This window comes from Primulina tabacum, chromosome 1 (assembly GCF_025594145.1).
Source record: "Primulina tabacum isolate GXHZ01 chromosome 1, ASM2559414v2, whole genome shotgun sequence".
NCBI classification, from domain to species: Eukaryota; Viridiplantae; Streptophyta; class Magnoliopsida; order Lamiales; family Gesneriaceae; genus Primulina; species Primulina tabacum.
Window position 1 is genome coordinate 45,260,774 of NC_134550.1, and position 20,904 is coordinate 45,281,677.

Here is a 20,904-nt window from a genome sequence, read left to right on the forward strand (position 1 = left end):
ATTTACGTATAAGTTTATCGGGCAAAATGAATTTCACTCATTAATTAAAATAATAAATATAAAGATAAAATAGAGTGAAATAATAATTTTAATTAAAGATTTTGAAAATAGTATATATATCATATGTTACTAAAAAAAACAAATACTCCTGCAAAACACAAATAAACATTGAAAGAATCCCAGGTTCACTTTCGTGCGAGCCATGTTTACAAGTACAGAATCATTTTATTTTATTTATTCAATTACATAATATATTAAAATAAATACATAATATAATAAAAGAATTTAATATTAATATAATATATTAAAATAAATACATAAAAGAATTTAATATTATTTACATAAAATATTATTGATAGGCAAATGATAAGCATCATTATTAGAGAGGGAAGAGAGTAGCGACAGAAGGGAAACGAAGTCAAAAGGCCAAACAGGAACCGATATTATATATACACGATCACGAGAGATTATCAATTCAATATTTGGAAGAAAAAAAAAATTTAATTGCATTTTTTTTTCATTATATAAATTAAGTTGTACATAATTTATATTTTAAAATTAAATTCAAAGAACATTTCTTAAGGAAAAAAAAGTAAAAAAAAAAAAGTGGTTTTGTTAGATTATAGACTCGAGATTAACTCCACCTAAAAAGCTAAATCAAGGGGAATATTGTTCAAATTCATATATACAACTTTCAAGAATTTAATCCAGCCAATGTAGGACATTTAACACACATTCTTTATATTGAAATGTTTCAAAGCTCAATGAATAAAAATTAAGTAAAAGAAAATAAAAAAAAAAACTCAAACGATCGTTCCATGTGCCATGGGAAGGCATTGAGGCGCCTCAAATGCGGCAGGAAATAATCCAAGATGCAGGGGAGGCCAAGACCGTCCTCAAGTCAGTGGAGGAGGCGCCTGACGGCACTGGTTGACATAAACTTATGAGTTTTCATGATGTTTTGTATCCAAATTGTGTCTCTTGATGATTTTCATCTGACTTTTGAATGCATGACACCTCATTGATGAAACAGTGTATCTCTACAAATTGATATATATATATATATAGATACACACACACTATCAATAATCAACATTAAACACTTAGTACATATTTTTATGAATATCATTGCACCCATATTGTCTACTTTCTATTTCTTTCTACTAAAAAAAAATAAAAGAGCACCTCTTGTATTTGCAAGTCTTGAGGAAGATTTTCCATAAACCAAAGCACTAAGGCGAGACAAACTCTTCTTAAGCAGATAGTGATTATCACTTTCATCAACTCTCAATTTACTAAATATTTCATTTGCCATTTTTTTATATTTCAGGTACCACACAAACAACAATCTTAAGATTAATCTTATATTGAAATTTCGAAGATGGCCACTTCATCTACTGTAAAAACAATTGTTTCAATCGCATAAAGGGAGAAACTCAAGAAGTTCAATGGTGCAGATTTCAAAAGATGGCAACATAAAATGTTGTTCTATCTTACAACTTTAAGCTTGGCCAAATTCTTTAAGGAGGATCCTCCTACCATCGTAGAAGATGAAGTCGATCCTAAAAAGAGGGATGCACTGGATGCATGGAAAACCAAAGTGAATTTCTATGCATGAACTATATTTAAATGGACTGGACAATGCATTCTACTCTGTGCATTGTTAAGTCAAAATTGCAAAAGAACTCTGGGAGATGCTCAAGAAGAAGAACAGGGCAAAGGATTCTAGTTTGAAAAAATCATAGAGGGACGGTTCCTGGACTTCAAAAATGACGGACTCAAAATCCTTTGCGAGTCAAGTTCAAGAACTACAAGTATTATTGAACAAGATTCATGTGAAGGGGATGAGTTTGAGCGAGTCTTTCTAAGTTACTATCATTATCAAGAAACTCCATCCTCTTTAAAAGGATTTCAAGAACTACATACAGCACAAAAGAATTGAGTTGGTATTGGAAGACTTGGTAGTGAGACTAAGGATCGAGGATGAAAAAAATGGCTACGAAAGTTAATATTATTTAGACATGTGATAAAGTGAAGAAGAGGAAATCTATGGGGAAACAAAAACACCAACCAAGTCAAAATAAAGGTTCAAGGGAACTTTCTACAGTTGCGGTAAAAAAACCACATGGAAAAGGACTTCAATAAACCAAAGAAAGGAAAAGAGCAAAATGTGGTTCAAGAAAGATCAGTACCATTTGATTTTTTTGAACTTAATTTATCTGTAGTAATATTTGAGACAAACATGGTAGACATCCCTAATGAATGATGGATTGATATGAGTGCTATCACCATATTTGCTACGATAAAGAGATGTTCTCCACATACACCCTAATTTATTGAAGAAAGCTCTACGTGAAAATTCAGGTACATCCGAGATATTTGGATTGTAAAGGTAGCCTTGAAGCTGACATCAAGGATATAAGTGACCCTTAATGATGTATTCCATGTACCAGAGAGAAGAAAGAACCTCGCTTTGTGTTAATTGTTGGTCAAACATGGTTTTAGACTGGTGGTCTAATAAGCTTGTATTGACAAAAAAATGCTAATTTTAAATATATCAACGGTTCGCCGCAATGTTGATGACAATAAAAGTAATTATTATGTTACTTTCTTGAATGTATTGATTTATGGCATGTTCGTTTAGGACACGTAATGTAATGCCTGAAGTAATATCACAAGTTGTTGATTTAGTAATATGAGATTAATAAATAATTAATGATTTTTTAAAGAATGAAATAAGACATATTTTGGTCATATGAAGTTCAAATGATTTGAAATTTGGATATAACGTAGAAAACTCAAAGATATAGAAGTTTCATGTTTTGAGTTTTGGAAAATTTTATCGTTTGACTGGTCCAAATGGATATAGCGGTGTTAAAATGTTAAATATTATATATTAGATTATATTATATTAATAAAATATAATAATATAATATAATATTTAAAAAAATAATAAAAAAAAAAGATTTAGACGGTGGAATTCAATACTGTTCAAAAGAAATGAATAGATACACTATCGAAGAGAGAGAAGAATATAGGGTTTGTGATTTTCTTTTTCGATCTTGCGATTTATCGGTTTATCCAATCGACGAACCGACTTCAGTTCTGGGATCGTTGACACGAGGTCTTCGATTTGAGGTATAATTTTATATTTTTGGTGATGTTTGAAATTCGTCGATTTCTGCAATAAATCCAATAAATTGTTAAATCATACTGAAATTGAAGATTGTTGAGTAGTGTATGATTTTAACGAAGTAGAGAAGATTATTGTGTTGTTGTTTTGAATTATTCCTAATTTATTATAATTAGGGATTTTTAATCATTGGATTGAGATTGGAGAGTTGTTTGTCAGTTGTTATTAATTCTGATTATATATTCGGAGTCTACGAAGTATAGGCTACACGTTGATATAAAGTTTTCGTAATTTGACGGATGTTGTAAAATAGCCTATTATTTGAAGTTAATTAATTAGGGTGTATTTGATGGTAGTATTGTGAATTAAATACACCAGGATATTAAATTGTTGAACGATAAGAATTTATAATCGAGTTTTATATTTTGTTGAATTAATTGTTGTTGGGCTATTTGATGCTATATATTGAGGTTGTTATGATTGTGTTGATACGGTGACAATGATCTGATAATTGTTGTTGAATTATTTAGATACATCACAAGCCTCGGGATCAAAGAAATAGCCAGATTTTATATATACTCGATTATCAGGTACGTGTTGACGTACGAGCATATATTTGTTATTGTTTAGTATTGATGAATACTATTGTGTTGAACGATGGTAAATCACTGGATATGGGCGATTTGATATTATATTTGTTGTTGTTTATTATTGTTGATGTTGTTGGCCGTCGTTGTTGGGAGACGTCACGTTGATGTTCGTTCAACGATATTGCTGTCGCCGGAGTTGGGGTGCGACGTATCGTTGATGTTATTCGTTCGACGATATTGCTGTCGCCGGTGTTGGGGTGCGACGTATCGTCGATGTTGTTGTTCATTCGACGATATTGGTGTCGCCGGAGTTGGGGTGCGACGTATCGTCGATGTTGTTGTTGCAGTGTGATGTTGTTGAGGTTGTTGATGGCTGATTGTCCAGAAACGGCAAAAGGGGTATTTCTGTTATCATTTCAGTTATATCTTATGATGTTGTTAATATAACTGTTATGTATTGCGATGATTGGTGTGTATGCTCACCCTTTGGGGCTGTTTCTGTTGGACAGGTTACAGGACTATGCTGTGAGACATGATAGAGGTGAAGGACTAGGTGTGTCTAGTCAAACAGTATTGTAGTTGATAGTAGATAGAGACAATATAGCTTATTGTCTTATTTGAGTTGTATGTGTGTATTTATGATATTGTTTCTGCTACACTGACGTAGATAGTGGGGTGATCGCACTATTTTGTCGTATATGCATTATATTATTACGTCGTCGAAAAGAAAAAATTTTATGCATATGACGTCACATGTTGCATGATTACGTGGCGAGGTTTGGGGCGCCACATTTGGTGGTATCAGAGCATATGTTAGATGTCTAGGATGGTTAGGAGTTGGGTTTGTGATGAGGGAGTTGGATGACGATATTATCTGCGTGTGTCTGTGCATTTGACTTTTTATTGATGATTTCTCGATATGATTGATTGTTCTTTAGTTGCGTGTACTTTCGTGCGAAAGGTGTGATGATGATTACTGGATTGTAATTGTTAAATGTTATGATTAACAATTTGATTTCCAGTGATGGCAGCTAGAGAACAGGTACATCCACACGAGGAAACAGACGAGGTTGACAGTGGATTTGGACAGATAAATCCATTGCCACCTCCTCCTATGGGACAGGCACCTGCAGATCAGCCTTTATTGCCTGGTGAGTTGACTTTGGCACAGTTCAGCAGTTATCTTCCGCCGAGATTTGATAGTTCTGAGACTGGTGAGCGAGCCGAGGAGTGGATTGAGAGGATAGAGCAGATATTTGTGACCGCTCCGTGTGCTAGGTCTGCTTGGTTACGATTGGCTACATTTCAGCTTTTGAGGAATGTATTATTGTGGTGGCAGACGACTGAGGCCGGATTGAGAGCTCAGGGCCGTACTGTTGATTGGGATGTGTTTCGGTCTCGTTTTCTTGATAAATATTTTTCTATAGCAGCCAGACAAAAGAAAGAGAAAGAATTTGAGGATTTGAGACAGGGTAGTATGTCTGTTGCTGAGTATGAGACTCGATATTCTGCATTGTTGAAATATGTGCCACATATTGCTACGAATGTTCATGCTAAGATGAGGCATTTCTTGAAAGGGTTGAAGTTAGAGTTATTTGATCGTGTGCAATCAAACAACCCGGTATCATTTGAGGATGCAGTGACGAGGGCTGAGATGGCTGAGTTAGTTATGCAGGAGTATGGGGCTCAGGGACGATTATCAGAGCCGACTAGGGAGTCATTGCGACCTCAGGGACAGTCTTTTAAATATCAGAAGGGTTCATCTTCTTCTTCAGCATCATCTGGGAAGCGTCGATTTGATTCACGACGTGTTAAGAGTCGTGGGGGCAGTTCTCAGTCTGTTCAGGGGCAGAGAGGAGAGTCCAGAGCAGTGAGATGTTATCGTTGTGGGGGACCTCATCTGATCAGAGAGTGTACACAGACCGAGATCACCTGTTTTGAGTGTGGCGGTGTTGGTCATCTGGCGAGACAGTGTCCTAGTCGTGAGGGACAGCGAGAACCTAGGAGTGCTAGAGGTATATCCTCAGAGAGAGGAGGACGACAGCCTCAGCAGTTTACACCACGACCTTCTGGAGGACAGCCACGTATGCAGGGAGCTGGTCCGCCTCAGGCACAGGTGTATGCTTTGACACGAGAGCAGGCAGAGGAGGCACGAGAGGAGATGATAGCGGGTAAGTGTTATTTATGTTCTTATCCTGCTTATATTCTTGTTGATACCGGTGCCTCGCATACTTTTATATCGAAGAGGTTTGTGGTTGAGCATCATATGTGCTCGTCTCCATTGTCTATGCATCTTTCTGTTTCGACACCTTCTGGAGTTGATATATCAGTTGTATCTATGATATCAGATGGTATTATTTCTTATGAGGGCTATGAGCTGAGATCTGATATGATTATTCTAGAGATGACTGATTTTGATTGTATTGTGGGAATTAATGTGCTGAGGAGATATTGTGCGACAGTTGATTGTTATCAGCGGGTGGTATATTTTTATACAGATGAGAAAGAGCGTTGGACATTTTATGGGAAGGGTTCTCGTCCCCGTGTTCCGTTGGTATCTGCCATCCGGATGTCTCGGTTATTGGAGCATGGGCATGAGGGTTATCTTATTTATGCTGTAGATGTGACAGAAAAGAAGAAGGAGGTGGGAATAGAGGAGATACCTATAGTTGCTGAGTTTGCCGATGTATTTCCTGATGAGATTCCAGGCTTCCCACCAGCCCGTGAGGTGGAGTTTGGGATCGAGTTTATGCCAGATACTTCCCCTATTTCTCGTACTCCTTACAGAATGGCACCAGCAGAGTTGAGAGAGTTGAAAACCCAGTTGCAGGACTTGCTGGACAAAGGATACATTCGCCCTAGTGTATCGCCTTGGGGTGCACCAGTCTTATTTGTGAGAAAGAAAGATGAAACTATGCGGCTTTGTATCGACTATCGACAGCTGAATAAGGTAACGATTAAGAATAAATATCCCCTCCCTCGTATTGATGATTTGTTTGATCAGTTACAGGGAACCTCAGTATATTCGAAGATTGATTTGAGGTCAGGATATCATCAGATACGAGTTAGAGAAGAGGATATTCAGAAGACAGCATTCAGGACCAGATATGGGCATTACGAGTTTTTAGTTATGCCGTTTGGGTTGACGAATGCTCCAGCTGTGTTCATGAGTTTGATGAATAGGGTATTTCAGCCTTATCTCGATCGATTTGTTATTGTGTTTATTGATGATATATTGATATATTCCAGGAGTGAGGCTGAGCATGCAGGGCACTTTCGTTCAGTGTTACAGGTGTTGCGAGATAGACAGTTGTATGCCAAACTCAGTAAGTGTGAGTTTTGGTTGGATCGAGTGGTCTTCTTGGGTCATGTTATATCGAGAGATGGGATTTCTGTTGATCCAACGAAGGTCGAAGCCGTGTTACAGTGGTCTGCACCTACATCTGTACCTGAGATTCGTAGTTTCTTGGGTTTAGCAGGTTATTATCGTCAATTTATCGAGGGATTTTCAAAGATTGCTAGGCCTTTGACACAGTTGACTCAGAAAGGTGTGCGATTTCAGTGGTCTGAAGCATGTGAGAGGAGTTTTCAGGAGTTGAAGCACCGACTGACGACTGCACCGGTGTTATCAATTCCTACAGAAAATGAGAGGTTTGTAATTTATACTGATGCATCATTACATGGTTTGGGATGTGTTTTGATGCAGGATCGACATGTTGTGGCATATGCCTTGAGACAGCTGAAACCACACGAAACAAGGTACCCTGTGCATGACTTGGAGTTGGCAGCCATTATCTTTGCCTTGAAGATATGGCGACACTATTTATATGGTACCTCGTTTACGATTTATACTGATCATAAGAGCTTGAGATTTTTGTTTACCCAGACAGAGTTGAATATGAGACAGAGACGATGGTTAGATTTGCTGAAGGATTATGATTGTGAGATTGAATATCATCCTGGTCGAGCCAATCTTACAGCTGATGCATTGAGCCGTAAAGTGAGTTGTACTGCAGAGGATGTGAGTCGTTTATCAGCTATGATGATGTCTTGTTGTTCCTTGGGATATGATTTTGATATCTCGACGACTCCTATCCAGGTATCTACCTTATTAGCTGAACCTAATATATATGGTTGTATTCGTGATGCACAGATGACAGACGAGAGAGTTCAGCGATGGAGGGAGTTAGTTTCTCAAAAACAAGAAACTCGTTTTAGAGTGGCTGACGATGGCAGTTTGAGGATGAATGATAGATGGGTAGTTCCTGATATATCTGAGTTGCGCCAGGGCCTGTTGCAGCGTGCACATTGTAGTCGATATTCTATCCACCCTGGTGGCAAGAAGATGTATAAGGATCTACGCTCTCAGTTTTGGTGGAAGGGAATGAAATGTGATGTGATTGATTTTGTACGTCGATGTCTTAATTGTCAACAGATCAAAGCTGAGAGGAGAAGGCCGGGAGGTGAATTGAGGAGTTTAGAAGTGCCGACTTGGAAATGGGAGCACATATCGATGGATTTTGTGACTCATTTGCCAAGAAGCACTGGAACTATTGATGCTATTTGGGTGATTGTTGATCGATTGACGAAAGTTGCACATTTTATACCCTATAGCATGAGTAGTACGTACTTGACGATGGCACAGTTGTATATACGAGAGATTGTACGGTTGCATGGGATTCCAGTGTCTATTATTTCTGATAGAGATCCTCGATTTACTTCTCATTTTTGGAAAGGATTGCAGACTGCGATGGGGACAGAGTTGAGATTGAGTACGGCTTATCATCCCCAGACAGATGGTCAGACTGAGTGTACTATTCAGACGCTGGAGGATATGTTGCGTGCTTATGTTATGGATTTTAAATCTGTTTGGCAGTCATCTATTCCATTAGTGGAGTTTGCATATAACAATAGTTATCAGAGTAGTATTCAGATGGCTCCATTTGAAGTATTGTATGAGAGACGTTGTAGATCTCCGTTATACTGGGATGATGTTGATCGAGCTGCAATTATCGGTCCTGATATGATTCATGAGATGGAACAGAAAGTAAAGTTGATACAGCAACGATTGAAAGCAGCTCAAGATAGACAGGCCGCCTATGCCAATAAAAGACGAAGACCTTTAGAGTTTCAGCAGGGCGATCGAGTATTTTTGAAAGTTTCTCCTTTTCGTGGCACAGTGCGATTTGGCATGAAAGGAAAGTTGGCACCGAGGTATGTTGGCCCGTATGAGATATTGCAGCGGATAGGCACTTTGGCTTACCGATTGGCTCTACCTCCATCTCTATCTGGTATTCATGATGTGTTTCATGTATCGATGTTGCGGAAGTATGAGCCGGATCCTTCACATGTGTTGGATATTTCTGAGGCTCAGTTAGATCCTGACGTGTCTTATGTTGAGAGACCAGTTTGTATTTTGGATCGATCTGAACGGAAGGTTCGTAGTAAGCTTATACCGATGGTGAAGGTTCAGTGGGAACATAGAGGTGTCGAAGAGGCCACTTGGGAGACAGAGCGGCATATGAGAGAGCTCTACCCCTACTTATTCTGATGGTATGACGTATCTTTTATTTATGCATGTTATTACTATTGTTGGTTAATTTCGGGGTCGAAATTCATTTAAGGGGGGGTAGAAATGTAATGCCTGAAGTGATATCAGCAAGTTGTTGATTTAGTAATATGAGATTACTAAATAATTAATGATTTTTTAAAGAATGAAATATGACATATTTTGGTCATATAAAGTCCAAATGATTTGAAATTTGGATATAACGTAGAAAACTCAAAGATATAGAAGTTTAATGTTTCAAGATTGGAAAATTTTATCGTTTGAATGGTCCAAATGGATATACCGGTGTTAAAAGAATTCAATATGAATTCCACCGTACTGTTCAAAAGAAATGAATAGATACAGTATCGAAGAGAGAGAAGAATATAGGGTTTGTGATTTTCTTTTTCGATCTTGCAATTTATCGGTTTATCCAATCGACGAACCGACTTCAGTTCTGGGATCGTTGACACGATGTCTTCGATTTGAGGTATAAATTTTATATTTTTGGTGATGTTTGAAATTCGTCGATTTCTGGAATAAATCCAATAAATTGTTAAATCATACTGAAATTGAAGATTGTTGAGTAGTATATGATTTTAACGAAGTAGAGAAGATTATTATGTTGTTGTTTTGAATTATTCCTAATTTATTATAATTAGGGATTTTTAATCATTGGATTGAGATTGGAAAGTTGTTTGTCAGTTGTTATTAATTCTGATTATATATTCGGAGTCTACGAAGTATAGGCTACACGTTGATATAAAGTTTTCGTAATTTGACGGATGTTGTAAAATAGCTTATTATTTGAAGTTAATTAATTAGGGTGTATTTGATGGTAGTATTGTGAATTAAATATACCAGGATATTAAATTGTTAAACGATAAGAATTTATAATCGAGTTTTATATTTTGTTGAATTAATTGTTGTTGGGCTATTTGATGCTATATATTGAGGTTGTTATGATTGTGTTGATACGGTGACAATGATCTGATAATTGTTGTTGAATTATTTAGATACATCACAAGCCTCGGGATCAAAGAAATAGCCAGATTTTATATATACTCGATTATCAGGTACGTGTTGATGTACGAGCATATATTTGTTATTGTTTAGTATTGATGAATACTATTGTGTTGAACGATGGTAAATCACTGGATATGGGTGATTTGATATTATATTTGGTGTTGTTTATTATTGTTGATGTTGTTGGCCGTCATTGTTGGGAGACGTCACGTTGATGTTCGTTCAACGATATTGCTGTCGCCGGAGTTGGGGTGCGACGTATCGTTGATGTTATTCGTTCGACGATATTGCTGTCGCCGATGTTGGGGTGCGACGTATCGTCGATGTTGTTGTTCGTTCGACGATATTGGTGTCGCCGGAGTTGGGGTGCGACGTATCGTCGATGTTGTTGTTGCAGTGTGATGTTGTTGAGGTTGTTGATGGCTGATTGTCCAGAAACGGCAAAGGGGGTATTTCTGTTATCATTTCAGTTATATCTTATGTTGTTTTTAATATAACTGTTATGTATTGCGATGATTGGTGTGTATGCTCACCCTTTGGGGCTGTTTCTGTTGGACAGGTTACAGGACTATGCTGTGAGACATGATAGAGGTGAAGGACTAGGTGTGTCTAGTCAAACAGTCTTGTAGTTGATAGTAGATAGAGACAATATAGCTTATTGTCTTATTTGAGTTGTATGTGTGTATTTATGATACTGTTTCTGCTACACTGACGTAGATAGTGGGGTGATCGCACTATTTTGTCGTATATGCATTATATTATTACGTCGTCGAAAAGAAAAAATTTTATGCGTATGACGTCACATGTTGCATGATTACGTGGCGAGGTTTGGGGCGCCACACGTAATTTTAATACTATGCGACGTTTGATGAATTTATAATTGTTGTCCAAATACAACATTGATCCGGGAAATAAATGAGAGATATGTGTTGAAGCAGAAATGACCAAATGTCATTTTCATTCTATTGGAATATATACAACTCCTCTAAAACTCATACACACCGATCTTGGTGATTTAAAGTTTGTGCAAATTAGAAGAAGGAAAAATCATTACGTAATGTTTATTGAAGATTTTACGAAATACTATTATGTATATCTTTTAAGAAGTAAAATTGAAGCATTTGAGTCATTCAAAAACCGAATCAACTTCGTGAACAAATAAAAAGATTTGGAGTGATAGAGGAAAGAATATGGAGCACTTTTTGATGAGTTTTGTTCATCCTTGGGCATAATATATCAAACTACTGCACTATGCTTATCTCAAACTAATGGCATCACATAAAGCAAAATTCGAACCTTGAAATGACACGCTGATAAATTCTTGCTTACATTAAAACTTGTGGGGGAGCAATATTATCGGCTAATCACATTTTGAAGAAGATGTCCCACAAGAAAAATGATAAAACACTATATGAATTGTTAAAATATCATAAATCTTCTTACAAATACTTGAAAGTGTGGGGGCGCTTGACTAAGGTTGAAATATCATAGCCAAAGAAATTCAAAATTAGACTGCAGACAGTCGATTGCATATTCATCGAATATACACATAACAGCAGTGCCTATAGATTTATAATGCACAAGTATGAACTTTCTGAAATCAGTGTAGACATGATAATTGAGTCGTGTTTTTTGAAAATTTATTTCCTTGCAAAGAAATGAAAGAAGAAGGATCTAGCAAAAGAAAGATAGAGATGGTGAATGAAGCTTTTGCACCTTATGAGGAACCTATTCAAGATAAAAATGCTAGAACAAACTAAGTTTCTTCAAAAGAAAAAGAACATAGGCGAAGTAAAAGGTCTAAAACCTTGAAGCCTTTTGGTTCAGATTTCAACAACTATATACTAGAAAATAAAAAATAAAAAAAAATCCTTGCAAGATGCCTAGTCTAGTCCTGAAGCACCTTATTGGAAAGAAGCCATTAATACCGAGATGGAAGTCATTATGCAAACCATGCATGGGAACTTGTGGATCTTCGACCAGGTTACGAAATGTTGAGATGCAAATAGATCCTGAAAAAGAAACACAAAGTTGATGGAAATGTTGAAAAGTACAAGACCAGATTGATGGCCTAAAAGATACCAGACTTTTGATTTTTTATATGTATTCACTAGTTTCAAGAATAACTTTCGTTCGAGTACTCATTGCAATAAAAATTTTACATAATCTTGATATATACCAAATGGATGTCAAAACCACATTCTTGAACAGTGAACTTGAAGAAGATATATTTAACGTTTGTGTGTCAAAAACTACATACACAAGTTTATTTTCTTTGTGCAAGACTGTATTTGAGTGGTGGTGTGTCTGTGTGTGAAATGATTCTTTTTATTACAACACGAAAGTGTTCTTACACACTACACTGAGGGAATTGTGTTTCTAATTTAAGCTAATAACACGTTGAAGTGTTCCCTCTGGGCTGATTGCTTCTTGAAAGCTGATATGCAATACGCGTGCCCTTTCTATTGTTTTTCCACTCTTCTTTTTCTACCATGCTATATTGGTCTTCACTGATCTTATATTTATAGGCGGAAAACTGATCGTACAGTGAGACTCAATAACTGTATTTGTTGCAGCTTGAATGTGTTCCTTGAGATTTGTATCTCGACTTTTCCGACATCTATGCTGGAACATTTTGTCTTTAACCTTTTCTGCAACATCCATTATTGTACCTTTAATCGTACAATAACTTTTCCTCAGTGTACACAACTGGATTCCATTGAATAAGATTGTCGTATTCTACAAACTGATTGATTCCTAACTGATGTTCTTGAGCTGGTAAGTTGAATTAATCTTGAATTGGTTCGGCAAAATCAATTGGCTTGTCAGCTGAACTGATTTCGCTGCTTCACTTGAACTGGTCAGCTGGACTATTCATCAGTTGAGCTCTTCATCAACTGGCCGGGCTTCTGAAGGTCTTATGTTGAACTGCCTAACAGCTGAACAATCAGTTGAACTGTTATTTGATATATCAGTTGAACTGATTCAATGTAGGTTATCAGTTGGCACTTTCAGTTTGCATCTCGATAGCTTCAGTTTTGTCTCGATAACTAATCATTTCGAATCCTGATTAGTTTCAACTTCATGCACACTTAGGTAGAATTATCATTAACAAAATAACAAGTTTTGTTATCATCAAAATCAAGATTGTAAACATGAAATTTTCCAACAGTTCAATATAAACATTTTAAAAATATCGTTTAACATGTACTATGATTCCTCGGGACATTGCCAGACCTTTCGAACTTCCCAAAACGTAAAATGAACATTTTACCCTGCATTCGAAACTTTCTGATTTTTACTTTTCTTGACTCGAGCTTATCCCATAGCATCGTATAAACTTATTTTTTATTTATAATAATTTTCTTAAATGTAAACCCGAGCCTCTCGATTAAATTATTTAATATCTAAACCGTGAAGAGTTTTAAACACGAATTAATTCAAAACTTAATATTTTCTTCCCAAATTTAACCTTTAGATTAATCATTCCTACTTTACCACCGTGGACCACGAAGCAGCCCCCGTGGACCACGATTCGAATACCCCTCTCCCCTAGCCTAAGCCATATTCAAAGCTTTCTTTCTCCTAGAACCCCTCGGGTGCTCCTGGACCGTCTCGAACCCCTAAACCACGCCTAGACATGACAACTTAACCTTCACGCATCCCATCCTCCCTAAACTCTCCACAACCAAGGTCGTGGCTCCTCTCCTCTACAAGTCTCCCTGCGGCCGCACCCTAGCCAAGATCGCCCGTGTCCAGCCCGAGTCTCGACCCAGATCAGACCCCTTTGTACAATCCTAGAACCCCCTAGCCCTTACTGAACCATGCACGGTCCCTCCCTTTTATCATCAAGCCGCGCGCACCACAGCGCCCTTGGGCTCGCGAGTGTCCACAAGCCGCCGAGACATCCTAGCCTCCTAGTCCCCTTCCACCACACGTCTTTAGCTAGCACAGGGCCTGAACCAATCCCTGGGCGCTGCCTCACCCCTTAGCTGATCCCTAACCACAAGCATGTCCCCCAAAACATAAAAACTCTGGGTTTATCTTCCCCTTAGCCTTGCTTGTTTCAAGCCTATGTTCTTCCGTTAAATGACTTTTTTACGACCGATAAACGTCCCATCTTGGCAGCAATCCCCTTAGAATTCATAACACGATTCATATTTCTATAGAAACATCAAAACTTTGAAAAATAATCATTCAAATGTTAAATAATTTGTGCAACATATTTTTCATGCTTCAAAACATAAAACACACATATTATGATTTGAATTGTACAAAAAGAAAGTTTAGAAACGTGTCTTTGCGTTAAAAATGCTCGAAAATTCAATCGTTGACGCGGGTTGCGAAGAGGAGCGAATAGGAAGCGACTTGCCTTAGAGCTTTGCGTTAAAAATGATCGAAAATTAAATCTTCGGCGCTGGTTATGAAGAGGAGCTTAGAGCCCTAGTCTTAGTTTATAATTTTCGAAATTAATGTGCTAAAAGTTAGGGTTTTTAAGGTTTTTGGTTTAGGAATAATTAGGCTCATCATTCCTAGGTAAATTAGGTCCATTAACGTCTATTTAGTTATAAAATAAAGGTTTACAAAAATCTTTTCGAAAATAATAACTTTCGGGTCCTTAAAAGTTTTTCGTTTGACTAAAATCGACTTCTCGGATAAACTAAGGCTCGGCTCGTAAAATAATTTGGATTCCCATATTTTTAGAAAGTTTTAATCCTATTTAAATAATATTATTGAGCCTTAAAAATATTTATCGAAAAATATTTCCATCTTGGTCGTTCGCGGTCTCCTTTCTGGTCAAGTATCGAATCTGCGGGCAAAATCCTTAATTCATGAAATCATGCAATTTAAATATTTATTCATATAAAATATATCATTTAAGCATTAATAAAAAAAATAAGCAATTTTAAATAATTTTCATGCATGCGGTTTACGTGGACTGATTTTCGGGTGTTGCAGATACTCTTAAAAGGAAACCACCTACGTAAGTGTGAGGACGGGCCGCCTCAACGAAACACTTATGAAACCAAGAAGTGTTACATGGTCAAAATGGACAAAGCCGATAAAGAACCAAATAAAAATGGTAGAGAAGTTATCATGTAGGTACTGTTGTCTAGGTTTTACACAAACCGCCAAGAATTTCAAGACATCAAGTTCACTTTGTGACCTAGTAAATCCGATAACACTATGTTAAGGTTCCTAATGCGATAATCTTTATGTATATACTCACTTTTGATATCATGTGGCATTCATGCATTAATTTCATTCATGTGGGGATTGTTGTAATGTTTTAAAGCTTAATGAATTAAAATGAAGCAAAATAAGAAGAAAAAACTTAGACGATTGTTTCATGCGCCAAGAGAGGCACTGAAGGGACGCCACATTGATGAAACAACATGTCTCTACAGATTGATAACTATATATACACTATCAAAGATCAACATTAAACACTTTTGCATGAGATTTTTCTAGATACCATTGAACTCATATTATCAGCCTTTTATATCTTTCTACCTCGAAGAGAGTACATTTTATTTTTGGTCATTGTTCTTGCAAATCATTGTGATGTATTTGTAAGAAGAGTTGTATCTTATGGAAGGATTTCCATAAACTGAAGCACCAGAGAATTTCCATAAACCGAAGCACCCCGGACAAATTCGTCTTAAAGAGAGAGTGTTCAACACTTACCTCAACTCTCATTTTACTGCATATTTCATTTGTGATTTTTGAGATTTCAGATACCAAACGAACATCTTACGCTCAGGAATGAACATTTGGATCGAGACATTTACAATTTATTAGCAGGTGCTCATTAAGATAGTCTAACATATAACAGTAAGTCTGATTTCTGAGACCATGTTAAGATAATGAATTATTGTTAAGATTATGGATCTAGGCCTAACTTCACCCTTAAAGCTAACTCAAAGTAGGATTGTCCATATATACAACTTTCAAAACTTAATCCAGCCGATGTGAAAAATCTAATTTGTTTTACTTATCAACATTTGTGTGCTCCAATCATCTTATTTTTATTTCTTGTAGTCTCCAAATAATGGAACCTCTAAAGTAATAATAGTTTTTTTAAAAAAAATATTGTACTAGAACGTGTTTGGTAAATCATAGGGCAAACACATCAACTGCAAACTACTCTAGCAATGTAAATCGCATTGGGCAAATCTTATGTGATAGACTATCTCAAGAAAATGTTCGTTGAGAAATGAATTCATAATTATTGGTAAAGTGTTCACCCGCTTCATTAATTCAGACGCACAATTTGATGAAATATTGTGCCAATTGATAATTGTACATATGCCTCGAGATCATATTAGTTCAAAATGTCATCTATAAAATCTCACTATATGCTTTTTTGCCACATTAATTTATTTTAATTCAACTATTTTCCATGTAAGAAAAACTAGAAATTAATACAATAAAAAAATATGTTGGGTGCAATAATTGTCCCTGCTTGGTAGAGCGATTGAACCGTGATGCTTGAGCTGCTGTGCGGTTTAAAAAATTTGAGTTGAACCATTACTACTAGCTATAGCTTTTGGTAAAGCGGTAAGCACTCGGTCCTACAATTGGTATCAGAGCCAAGGTCACGGGTTCGATTCCTATTGATTGCAAGGAGTGCAATTATTGGGAGGGAGATTGTTGGGTGCAATAATTGTCCCTGCTTGGTAGAGCGATCGAACCGTGGTGCTTGAGCTGATGTGCGGTTTAAAAGATTTGAGTTGCACCATTATTACTAGCTATAGCTTTTGGTAAAGCGGTAAGCACTCGGTACTACAAAATAATATTTTTAAAATAAATAAAAAAATAAATATGTAAATAAATGTAATTTTTTTGATTTTTTTAAAAATTTAAATTTAAACATGATGTCTCTTGAAAATATAAACTAAATTTAAATATATGCATTAGTTATGTCATTTTATTTAATTTTGGTCATGATTTTAAGTTTTATGATAATTTTATATATTTAGTTCTACATGCTATTTAAAATATTATATAATATAATTTTTTACATAATATTATATTTTCTAAATTTTTAACGAATAAATCGTAGATATTTGATACGTTGATTGTCGGTAAATTGAAATTATTATGCATCTTATTCAGAACTTTAGTATAAAATACATTTAAATGTAAAATATTTTCGATTTTTCTTTTTAAAATTTCATTTGAATATGACGTTTCTTGAAAATATAAACTAAATTTAATTATTTATGTAATTTCATTTAATTTCGGTTATGATTTTGGGCTTTGTGATATTTCGGTTATGATTTTGGGCTTTGTGATATTTTTATATATCCTAAAAACTTTTGTGAGACTGTTTCATTGGTCAATTTTGTGAGACAAATCTTCTATTTGGATCACTAATTAACAATATTACTTTTTATGTCAAAATATTACTTTTTATTTTAATAATGGGCGGAGTGACTCGTTTCAAAAATAAAGATATGTAAGATTGTCTCACAATAGACTTTTTCTATATATATATTTAGTTATGCATATTATCTGAAAACATTAAATAAAATATTATAAATATATATATATGGTTTTTCAAATTTTTTTGTGAAGAGTTTCATCTTGAATTTTTAATATATTGATTGCGATAAATTGAAATTATTGTGCATCTTAATTAGAACTTCAGTATTAATTTTTCTAATATGCTTAAAAAAATAATTAAATTTTTTAATCAAAATTCGTTTATCTAATTAATGTCAAAAATTGTGAATTTCTGAAAAATATATATTTATTCTTTAAATTTTTATAGACAAAATATTATATAGTTCTTTAAATATTTTTTTCTATTTTTTTATTAGTAACAGGTTCCCTCATCCAAAATATCGAAGACAGGTTGTAACAAAATCAATCTAACAAAATCAATCTGATAATAGAAAATTGTTATTTTACTTTATACATAATCTCAAATGATATAAATATTTGACAAAAACTTGTGTGCGACGGTCTCATGTGTCGTATTTTGTGAGACGAATCTCTTATTTGGATCATCCATGAAAAAATATTACTTTTTATTGTGAATATCGGTATGGTTAACCCAGTTTCACATATAAAAATTCGTGAGAGCCGTCTCACAAGAGACCTACATTTTTATATAATATTTAAAATTGACATATATTTATTATATTTTATCAATAATTTTAAATAATTATTCAAACGATCATATTTAAAAATTTAATCATTAATTATATAAAATAACATTCTACACCAAATAATAATTTTATAAAAAATTAGAAAATTATTGTCTTGAACAATTCATGGATAAAATCCAAAATGTGTGAAAATATTAAATGAAGAGGGACCCTTATTACGTTAATTTGCTTTTTCTTTGTTTTTAATTTCTTCCCATCATTTTCAAAAAACAATAATTATTAATAATTCTTCTTCTTCCCTTCTTTTAAAAGCAGCAAAATCCGCCATTGTTGATTTATTTCTTAGCGAAGCTCTCTTTCATGCAAAGTTTCTATAGGCCCATTTGGTAGATATTTCTCTCCCAGTGCTAAAATTAAATAGCAAATGGAAACTTGTGTTGATTTGTATCTGGGCTGCAAGCTTGATGGGGATTAAGCTCATATTTTGTCGAGGAAAGGAAGGAAAGTGTGAAAAGATTATTAATTTATCTTTAAGGAAAGACGGGGTTTTATATTTACTGTGATGGTTCTAAATATGGAGGCCAATGAGATTTAACAGATATTCTAAATCTCACCCAAAAAATTTAATCAACTTTGTTACTTTATACTTCTTTAATCAGTTATGTGCTTTTGAGAGGAAACCCACTTTTGTTTCTGTTCTTTTAAGGCGAAGAAAAGGGGAAGTTTCCTTCTCTATTGTTTGTGTCTTTCATCAGCTGTTCATGGATTTAACAAAACGTCAAGTTCCTGGTTAGTTCTTTATTTTAGAAATCTATTATTTGTTTTTAACTTTTATTTGATGCTCTTTGTCCCTTTTGTTCTATGGTGTTCGTAATTTTTGTTCATTTCTGGTATTTTTTGTTCTTTGCAGTTCGGTTCGTTACAGAAGAAGTATTGGCTTGAAAAGATTTACTGGTTTTAGTGTAATAATGGGGAGTAATAGATCTAAAACAGTGGCCAGCAAGCAAGCTCTCATGGCGGATCAAAGCAATTCATTGCTTTCTCCTACTAGAACTCCCACCACACCAATTTCATCTTTCTTGGGATCACCAAGGTTCTTCTTGACCAAGAATCTTTCTGATGCAGAAGCTAATGTAATGAGTCCAACTTCAATCCTTGACCCCAAAGTTTCATCCAGTTTTGTGAACCCTTTTGGCTATGATATCAGTCTATCCAATCTTCCAAGTAAACAAGAACAAGAAGCCATTGGATTGGCCCTTATTGATTCACTCAATGAGGAGAAGAATGATGAAAATGGAAACTTTAGCAAGCCATTGAGCAGAATGGTTCTGTTTGGATCAAAACTTAAGGTACAGATTCCATCCAATGATCACACCTCTTCACATTCTCCGGCTCAATCTCCAAAATCTACGGCGGATTTCGGAATCAAGACTAGGAATTCTCAGTGCTTCAGCCCTTTTTCCGGCAACCCGGAAAAGTACTTTAGCAGGCAGCTATCTTTGAAAGAAATGGAGCTTTCTGAGGATTATACTTGCGTGATCACCCACGGCCCGAATCCAAAAACCACTCATATTTTCGATGATTGTATTGTGGAGAATTGCTGCTTAAATGATGACATAACTTCTGATCATCCAAGGGAAATGGAAAGTGGTTTTGAAATCACTGTTTCAACTTTTCCATCACCAAATTTCTTGAGCTATTGTCACACTTGCGGAGACATTCTTGAACAAGGCAAAGATATTTACATTTACAGGTTAATTCAGTTTTTGGCCTAAACTTTCTGTTTAACACATTGATGGCTTTATTATTTGTGGTATTTGATATTTGGAATTGATTTTACTTTTTAGAGGTGAAAAAGCCTTTTGCAGCCATGAATGCCGCTGCCAAGAAATGATCATGGACGGAATGAAGAACCCGAAGTTGGATGATAATTTTTAAAACCCGAGTTGAATATGATCCTCTCTGCTCCACTTTCTTGTTTCAGAAGAATTTAGCATCTTCAAAAGGGATTTTGAACAAAGAATTCCAAAATTTCCACCCCTTTAGTTGAGTGGGAACATGACGTGGCTCAAGGACTGAGTTTCGTACATCAATGTGAAATATTTCTTGAATTTTTTTTTTTGCTGTCTTATTCTCTTGAATTCCTCTCTCGTTGATACATATACATAATGAGCTAGAGGCAGAGATCTAATGTAAAAAAGTCTTATTGTAAAATCAATCTCTATTACTTGACCATTAAAACATTGGGATCTAAATCTGGTGCATCGATAAGACATTTGTGAGATGCATAGCGAATATTGTTTCGTATAAGAAACTAATAGAATGACAAAACTAAACAAAAAATGGATATCGTTTCTTTGAGCATAAGTTGTAACATCCAGACAAATAGAATCATTTCCTTCATTATAAAGCAAATATTATGCCGGTGTAGCTTCAAGGACTAGTTATTATCTGGTTCGAGTATCATCTCAACACGAAAGCCTTATTAAT

The 20,904-nt window shown here is 35.4% G+C and overlaps 1 protein-coding gene and 1 long non-coding RNA gene across 2 annotated transcripts; both read left to right on the forward strand.

The window, feature by feature from the left end:
* Window positions 1-3,020: 3,020 nt before the first annotated feature.
* LOC142518998 (uncharacterized) lies at window positions 3,021-4,382 on the forward strand. Its single transcript, XR_012813689.1, has 3 exons — window positions 3,021-3,138; window positions 3,664-3,723; window positions 4,233-4,382. It is a non-coding gene; the product is annotated as an uncharacterized LOC142518998 (long non-coding RNA).
* Window positions 4,383-18,715: 14,333 nt separating this feature from the next.
* LOC142544411 (FCS-Like Zinc finger 8-like) lies at window positions 18,716-20,669 on the forward strand. The gene is made up of 3 exons (XM_075651464.1): window positions 18,716-19,203; window positions 19,325-20,167; window positions 20,262-20,669. Exons 2-3 carry the CDS (start codon window positions 19,383-19,385, stop codon window positions 20,350-20,352), a joined length of 876 nt encoding a protein of 291 aa, XP_075507579.1. The 5' UTR covers window positions 18,716-19,203; window positions 19,325-19,382; the 3' UTR covers window positions 20,353-20,669.
* Window positions 20,670-20,904: the final 235 nt, after the last annotated feature.

Excerpts from the sequence above, each read along its gene's own strand:
- LOC142544411 (XM_075651464.1), top strand. The coding sequence starts at position 19,383 with ATGGGGAGTAATAGATCTAAAACAGTGGCCAGCAAGCAAGCTCTCATG. Across the intron at positions 20,168-20,261 it reads AAAGATATTTACATTTACAG|AGGTGAAAAAGCCTTTTGCA; the intron begins GTTAATTCAGTT and ends TTTACTTTTTAG.